The following is an 8,745-nucleotide window of genomic DNA, read 5'->3' on the forward strand; positions in this document are numbered from 1 at the left end:
AGCACATATTTCTTGACCCAAAGCAGTGGTCAAACCACATCAACAACTTGGCAGAGGCAACAAAGCTCAACCTCGCTGATGCACATTCAAGGCAAATTTGAGCAATCTTGAACATAAAGTCCCCCACTACTTTGAAGGAGATTCAAGGTCTGACCAGACAAGCAGCCGCATTCAATCGTTTACCCTTGCGGTCCACCAATCAACGTGAGCCCCTTTTTCGACTCAATCGAAGAAAAATAAAGCAACAAGATGAATAGGACGACGAGTGTGAGATAACATTCAAGGACTTAAAGAAGTACCTGACATCACCTCCCTACTATCCAAACTGGAAGCAGCGGAAGACCTATTCACATGTGTGACGGTATCTGAAGTAGCAATAAGCTTTACCCTCATACAAGAAGAGTTGGGGCCCTGACTACCTGTATTCCACAGTTCAAAAGCTCTCCTCGATGAGGAAACCAATTACTAGAAATTCAAAAGCTAACTTTGGCGATAGTTGTTGCAACCCGAAAGCTCAAGTTATACCTTCAGACGTATGCAGTCATCCTCATGATGCACTGTTCCCCCCCAATCCAGACGCGTGATGATAAAGGCGCAAACACTGGGGAACGCAAAGTTTTCTTATGAATGCAACAACTCAGCCCAAAAGGCGCGCCAAAGGCAGGCGAACACTAGAAGGACACCCTTGGAAGTGAGTTGTTGGGGGTAATTAGAGTTGACAGAAATCTACGAATATATAAAACACACTACATTCAATTTGGAACCTGAAAACAAATAATTCTATTTATGCAAAACTCTAACTCCTTTTTACCACACAAAAATTCCAACTACTATGGCTTGAAACAAAACAACTTTGAAAGCATTTTAAATCATATTTCATCCAAAAATTATGCACAAAATAAATCTTTCACCGAGTAAAAAAGAACTTGGAAATATTATTGAAAATAAGGTAATGCATCTTAAATTTCGAATAACATTCAATGTCTTCTTGTAACATCCCACATCGCACAGTAGAGTGGATCTTCTATGCCTTATATGTACATGCCCACATTTTCCTAACACGAGGCCTTTTAGGAGCTCACTAGCTTCAGGTTTCATCGAAACTCCGAAGTTAAGCTAGTTCGGGCGAGAGCAATCCCAGGATGGGTGACCCACTGGGAAGTTCTCGTGTGAGTTTCCAGAAACAAAACTTTGAGAGCGTGGTTGGGGCCTAAAACTGACAATATCATGTGGAGTCGAGCCCGGGATGTGGTGGGGGCCCGGGCCGGGATGTGACAGAATAGTATCAAAGCCACTCTGCCGTGTGGTGCTAGTGTGCCGACGAGGACGTCAGGCCTCTAAGGGAGGTGGATTGTAACATCCCACATCGCCCAGGGGAGTGGATCCTCTATGCCTTATATGTACATGCCCACCTCTTCCTAACACGAGACTTTTTGGAAGCTCACTAACTTCGGGTTCCATCAGAACTCCGAAGTTAAGCGAGTTCGCGTGAGAGCAATCCCAGGATGGGTGACCCACTGGGAAGTTCTCGTGTGAGTTCCCAGAAACAAAGCCGTGAGAGTGTGGTCGGGGCCCAAAACGAACAATATCGTGCTACGACGGAGTCGAACCTGGGATGTGACCCTTCTACTTTCTAGTTTCTTGATAGACAATGAAATAATGTGTTCTAGTTTCTTGCTAGGTAATAAAATATGCAAGCATCCATAATATATATTATCATTTAGGAATTTCTGTCTTTTAATTGAAGAGGAAATTAGTCTTGTTTCAATAATCTTTGTCTATTGTATTATTCAATTGTTTAAAATCTAGCTTTCCTCATATTAATATCACATTATTATATTATCGAAATATTTTCATTTGTATTGAAGTGTGTGTGTGTGTGTGTCACCAATCAACCATTCGATTATATTATGCATTAACACTGTATATCTTATTATTATATTATCTAAATATTTTCATTTGTTTTGGGCGTAAGTATATGTGTGTGTGTGTGTGACACTGATCATTCATTTATATTATGCATTAATACTATATGTTGTCATAATCAGTGAATCTTCTGTATATGAATGTGTAACTTAAAGCATATCTAGTATTATTAATGGTGTTATGATTAAAAATGACTGACTAAATATAATCTAAATATTTCAAAACTGTTGTCTTTCTATGCTTCAGAAGTAATACAACCGTCATAACAAGGTGCTTGATACAGAAGTCTTCGCATTACATAAAAATGACTGATTAAGAAGAATTCAAAGTGCAAAATGAACAGAATATGAATAAAAGTATTAGCATTGTTATGTTGGCAAACACATATTTTTCCAAGTCAAGTTTAAAAGCTACTTAAAACAATATTTAGTAAATTATCTAGAAGACCAGCGCAGCCTTTACGAAATGGTTAAATCAGTGAACCATGGCCTATTTATCAGAGTTGATGCTCAGTAAAACTTTGATAAATATGTAATGATATTCTATCTAGTAGAAAATATTAAATGATCACAGAAAAATGGTGGCATATATAAATATATGAAAAACAACTATTGATATAATTAAAAAAGATGAATGTTTTTTAATTTCATACCACTTGCTAGCCTTTAGCAGCAAACTTTCTGGCTCACGCAAACTGCTTTAGTGGCAATCTACAGCACAAAATATATTCTCACCTATTTCAAGAAACCACGGAGTAACTTGACTACGTATGAAACATATAGAAACCAAGCTGATGCCATTCTTCACAAAGAAGATTTTCATTGTTGAAGATTGCACAATTTGTATTTCTCTCAATTTGACTTTCACTTGGTGCGATGGCAAATGCCTTCGCCCATGAGCGGTAGGTCTCGGGTTCGAGACTTGGGAGCAGCCTCTCCATAAATGGGGGTAAGGCTAGCCGACATTCACCTCTCCCAGACCCTGCGTAAAGCGGGAGCCTTGTGCACTGGGTACGACCTTTTAGACAACGTATAAGAAGGATGACAGGGGTTGCCACTCGGTTCACTTTGATCTGATTGTATTTCCAGATTCCCATTCTGCTTGCAAATAGAGAAACACGAAGAAACGGTCGAAATCCCTTTTCTTTTTCTTTTTTTTTTAAACAAAAGCTAAGGGCTTAATCGTGGAGGGAGCATGATCCTTTAACCTTGATGGAGCTACTATTACTTTTGCGGAGGCAATGGGCTTAAAGAAAGGTTTCAAACTCGCTAAAGCCAAGGGCTTAATCGTGGAGGGAGATTCCGAAGTGGTGATCGAATCAGTGATAGGTAATTGGGATGTTCTCTGGAAAATTAAAACTCTTATTGAGGAGGTTCGGTTTATTGCTGCTTCGTTCTTGCGGGCTGAGTGGAGGCATGCTTTCCGTAAAGCCAACTTTGCCACTAATGCTTTGGCGCATTTTGGGCTTTCTCTTCGCCCCACATTTGGAATCATTGTCTGCCTTCAAGTGCTTTACCTGCTTTCCATCTTGATTGTATTGGTAACAGATGTATGAACTAGAGGCTTTTCTCTTTAATGAATGCTTTTTTCTAACCAACAAAAAAAACAAAGATATATAAGAATCTAGGACTGGAAAATTTTCTCGATTCCCAAACCAAACCAAAATTTTTTTTTATCCCAAACCAATAGTACCGAAATTTTAAGACTCCATATAGATCAGGATTACATATTCAATGGTTCAGAAATCTTGAATCGAATATATATATATATATTGGTTGCATGCATGTTGAATGTTGAATTTAAGTTATTTGGTAGTAGGCTATATTAGAAATAGAAATATGCAATTAAGTAGTTTGGAACTTTGGAACGTCAATTTGACTTGGTATAAAATTGGTATGAAATTTCAAATTGGTATGAGGTAAAAATCCTAAATTTCAATTGATATAAAATAGGACAACAAAATTTCAAGCCAAAAGCCCAAATTTTAGCCCACAACCCAAAAGCTCAAAACCCAAAATCCAATCCTGATCCATTCCAAAATATCGAAAACATTTTAGGAATTTTGAATTTTTGGAATATCAAAATTTTGGTACGGGGTTGATCTTCAAATTCTCATCCAAAAAAATTTATGTTTGGAATTCGGAATCCTATTTGGGTTTGGTTCCATTTTCGGGTTGAGATCTCATGCCGAACCACCCTATAAGAACCTATTTAACGATAAGGCGACGTGTTTAGGTTATCCCAAATCACATGAAGACTACAGTAAAACTCTCCCATTTACGGAAAGTCTACAAAGATTGAAAGCACCACAACAATTATGTAAACCTTCAAATTGTGCAACATGAGATGAGTAAAATAATACTCACTGACCAATATGATGTAAGGTAAAATAGTAAAATGATATTAAAAAATATTAATGTAAAGCGACACGAAACAAATAATATAATCTCCGAATCTGTGAGCTCATGACCCTAATACCGATTGATGTTTGCATTATTTACTCAAAGAAGTTTATAGAAAAGGACTAATATAGCATGACAGAAGCCCAGAATAAGAGAGGAGCAAAAAATCCAGTCCACTCTACCCTGCTGGAACCGCCATCGTCGTTTCCCGGTGTTCCTGCAAGATTAACTGCAATATTATAACGACCTAATGGAGATTTAACACTAAATTTACCACTTGGTTAAATGGTAAAAATTCATAAGAAACATTCATGTAAATTAAACATTTGGGTCCCTCTAAACTTTAATTTTAGCTGATTTATCCCCACAACTTTTATAATAAACCAAACCAATTTTCCTTGGAAGGTTTTCATCTATCCAATTTTCTCTTCTTTTGTCTTCATACAATTGTCATATGTTGTTCGCGTGATTAAAATGATTGAAAAGTTAGATGAAAAATTTTAAAGCTAAAAAATTGACTAATTATAAAAGTTCATAAAATAATTAGATAAAATAAATTAAAAAAATTGATAACTCTATACAAGTTTAGGTGATAAATAGACAAACATAACATGACATAACTGTTTACTCTGGAGTCTTTTGACTTATCAGCACTTGAAAATTCAACTTGTTTTATTATTATTTGCTGCCCAACTGTAAAGACGTGGGATATTTTTTATTTTTTATTTTTTTTATTGCTTTTGAATTTTTAATAGGGCCAGTCAGATTTGGTGGCGCCGACTGAAGTTAGCAAATTATATACAAAAACACATGGCATGTCCAAGTGAAGTGCCCTTTCTTTACCTACTATTCTCTAGGTACACCAACTTTTAAAATCAAAACTTGTAAATTTGTTAATCAGATATATGTCACAATTCACCTGTTGTAATTTATAAAATATAATTTAAACGGACGATCTACTTGACATTGAATCTTATTACTGTATGTATAACTTGATTGAGATTATGTTACCAATGCGATCAGCTTTCGTGTAAGTATCATTCCTCTTCTAACACTAATGCTTATATGGTCTAGTGAAACTTATCATTTTGTTGGAAAAATGTTAAATAAGTTTAGATTTAAAGAATGATAGTCGTTTTTTTCTTTCTTATACAAACGATATATTTATATTACCAAGTGTGAGAATCAGTTAAGCTTAATAATAAGTCAATCATAATAATATGGTTCAAATCCGATTTTGAACTAAGACAGAGCAGACGTAAACTCTTTCTCAGTGCTCATAATTATCATTGACTATGAACTCCCAACTCTGCTATCAATCTATCCAGAAATTATTAGTTGTTCAAATTGGATGTTGATGCCTGTGCTCAGTTTATGATCTCCATTTTAATTAAACACACAACATTATCAGTCATTTCAAAATAAATCCCATCTTTGCTACTACCCAATTGAATTTTGAATTTTGATCCAAACAAGTAAAAAGAAAGAGAAGGCAAGTGGCCGTAACCATATGTAGAAAGGAGTTAAGATTTTGCATGACAGTCTGAATTCAAATTCCATCGGTAATTAATGTAACACCTAATTTACCAAAATTTATCTTCCACAAAATAAAAGTAAAAAGAAAGAGAAGTTTGGTACCTGTGGCTGCAGGTGGGGATTGTGTAGGAGCAACTACGGCTGCTGCAAAATCAAAACACCAAAACATATAAGTTAGTTCAAGATCTTAAACGGGTGCGTTTAGAAAAATCCAAATTAAACTAAAGAGTGCACTGAGCAAAAGTACTTTTGCATTTGGATGTATCAAGTGATTGGCCGCAAGCGTTGGCGATTCTGAGAGCGGAAGTGATGTTGCTGCCCAAACTCTCGAGAAGTCCGGGAGTGTAAAAGAGGTTGCAGAGACACGGAAGCTGGGTGGCCACCGTCTGCTTGATGGCAGTGCAGCACGTGGCAGATGGTTGAGCTGTGCTGTTGAGGTAGTCCGCGCACGGCAGAAGGTCCTGAGCACAAGCCGGCGTCGTTTGACCGGCCGCCGATCCGAATAAACTTAATAACACAACCATCGTGGCCACCGCCAACATGGAAATGCTGTAGCAGCCCATCTCTCTCTCTTCTCTTTTTCTCTCTAATAAAATGGGAGGTGGAGGGTGGCTCTACTACTTTTTCGATTACCTTGTGAGGATTTTATATACAGTTGTTGTCATTTAGTCAAATATTAGTTCCCAAAAAAATGGACAAGCCATGTGTAATTTATTAAAATAGTGTTACTAGAAGGGATTTGCTAAGATCTTTCAACGCAATTGCTTGTAATCTTCATAATTTATAAAAATTACAAATGGTTATAAAGAGATTACGCATGATAACCAATGTGTAACAGTGATCTCACTACTACAAAATTATTTATAACTGGCGGTCCAAAAACCAACAAGAAACGTATATTACTGTCGGATTTTAAGCAAAATTCGACAGAAAATGGATACAGTGGCGGATATAATAAGCGACAGATTTTCCAGAGTCAGGAAATGAATTTTTCGATAGAAAATACTCTAAAACCGACATAAATTGTGTCGAATATAACCGACAGGATATATATTTATAATAAATAAGAGAATTTCTGTCGGATATAACCAACAAATACTTTATTAATAAGAATAAATAAAAGCATTCTTGTCGGATAAAACCGACAGAAAATATATTAATAATTAAAAAAATATAAATCACTTTTTGCATTTTCCATATCCCCTGAACTTTTTGCATTTTCCATAGCATTCACCATCTGAAACCTCGCCGAAGCTCGATCTCGAAAACCTCAGGGCCTTAAAGTCTTAGGCAAGGAAGCAATGGGCACCGTTTTCTTAGTCCACGACCCGTCGTCCGACCACCCGCCTCCCGTTCGCTCTCAAAGTCGTCGACAAGTCCGCCCTTCGCTCCAAGCTAGATGCCGAGTGCCGCGCCCATTGGGAAATCCAGGTCCTGACTAGACTATCTAGCCCTAATCCTCACCTATTTCTACCCTCCATCATGGGGTCATTCGAGTTCGACGGTTCATGGGATGAGTTGTCCCTTACTGCCCCGTATTTGAGGTGTCTTTAGCAACATCAGCACCATAATGTTATGCTAACCGTTCTGAGCGACGACATCCGCTCGTAGCACCACCACCAACAACATCCAACCCACTGAAACAAACAACACAAAATTATTCAAGTTTTTCAATCACCTCTCGGCCGGGTAACTACCGACTACTAACAAATTTTAGCATGTTTAAATTCGTACCCATAGTTCCCCATATGAGAGACACAGAGAGAGAGAGAGAGAGAGAGAGAGAGAGAGCAAGAATGTTACCTTTTTCTTGTCCGACAACGATAAGAATTGGAGTCATCAGAACGCCTCGCCATATTCGAGATAGCTAAAGCTAGGGTTTATGAACTTTGGTTGCAAGTGTTCGAACTGGAAGTAAATGAGGAGAGAAGAAAAGGAGAAGGAAATGAGGAGAGGAGAAAATGAGGAAGGGAGAAGCACCGGTGCAAGGAAGAGATGGAGGGATTATATTTTGGAAAATATTCATTACTGTCGGTTATAACTATGACAGCCCGTTCCGAAATATATTTTTCGATGGTGTGAATTGACTAGAATACCTTTGGATGTTGAGTATATTGTGTAGTGTTGTGGTTTGAGTTTAGGTGTTAAACTAATCTAATTAGTTCCTAAGTTTTTAGAACTTAAAAATTATGGTTTTGTGGTTGTTAGTAGCCCAAAACTAGACCACACACTCACACTCACACACACCACTCCCGTTGATTTCTCTCTCTCCTCCCTCCCTCGGATTTCTTGCCATTTCCGTACAACCTGTACGAACAACCTTCAAAACCTTTTCAAACTTCACAGATCGAGGTTGTGATCGATGTTTTTGGACTCCTTGCAAGCTTAGGAGTCGAATGGTAGTGATGGTTGGACGTGAAAATCCCAAAAAACCTGATAAACCATAATCTCCAATTTGAGCATTGTTCATGCACTCATGATTTCGAAGTTTTTAGAAGATTTTAAGCAACTAGTGAGCTTTAGGACATCTTCACAAAGCTCGGAGAAGAAAAACGAAGTGAATTGGACGTCGGGGAAGTTGAGTTTGGCGAGTTTCAAAATTAGCCGGATTATCGAGGGTTCTCCGGCGAAATCCCGTGGGTTTTAGGGCTGTAAAGTGGTAAGGTTTTGTTCCTCTCATCCTAAGCTTCAAATTGGTATAAATTTTGTGAATTTTGGTTGAGAATCGAAGAAGATATGAAGGTTTGATTGTTTTTCCAGAAATCGGCACCGGCGACGATCTCCGGCAATCCAAGGAAGACGAAGAAGAATATTCCGTCAAGTCTGACAGAATATTCTAACAGCGTCAGGTAACGCCGTTAACTTCTGTTAAGATTTAATG

General features: G+C 37.7%; 1 protein-coding gene across 2 annotated transcripts; it reads right to left on the bottom strand.

Annotated features, from left to right (window-relative positions):
- Nucleotides 1–4,306: 4,306 nt before the first annotated feature.
- On the bottom strand, nt 4,307–6,590 carry LOC103433078 (non-specific lipid transfer protein GPI-anchored 9-like). Of its 2 annotated transcripts, none has more exons than XM_008371298.4 (3): nt 6,112–6,590; nt 5,967–6,008; nt 4,307–4,545 (listed from the first exon to the last, which is right to left on the bottom strand). In XM_008371298.4, exons 1-3 carry the CDS (start codon nt 6,425–6,427, stop codon nt 4,451–4,453), a joined length of 453 nt encoding a protein of 150 aa, XP_008369520.1. In that variant the 5' UTR covers nt 6,428–6,590; the 3' UTR covers nt 4,307–4,450. The 2 variants fall into 2 exon arrangements, with proteins under 2 accessions (XP_008369520.1, XP_008369519.1); XM_008371297.4 differs by having other exon boundaries at nt 4,307–4,557; nt 6,112–6,498.
- Between the last annotated feature and the right edge of the window lie 2,155 nt (nt 6,591–8,745).

Source organism: Malus domestica, chromosome 04 (assembly GCF_042453785.1).
Source record: "Malus domestica chromosome 04, GDT2T_hap1".
Classification (NCBI taxonomy): domain Eukaryota; kingdom Viridiplantae; phylum Streptophyta; class Magnoliopsida; order Rosales; family Rosaceae; genus Malus; species Malus domestica.

What these genes read in the sequence shown, in the direction of transcription:
- LOC103433078 (XM_008371297.4), bottom strand. Translation starts at nt 6,427, where the DNA reads ATGGGCTGCTACAGCATTTCCATGTTGGCGGTGGCCACGATGGTTGTG. An exon ending in TGATACATCCAAATGCAAAA is followed by an intron (nt 6,009 to 6,111) that starts GTACTTTTGCTC and finishes TTGATTTTGCAG; the next exon opens with CAGCCGTAGTTGCTCCTACA. An exon ending in ATCCCCACCTGCAGCCACAG is followed by an intron (nt 4,558 to 5,966) that starts GTACCAAACTTC and finishes ATAATATTGCAG; the next exon opens with TTAATCTTGCAGGAACACCG.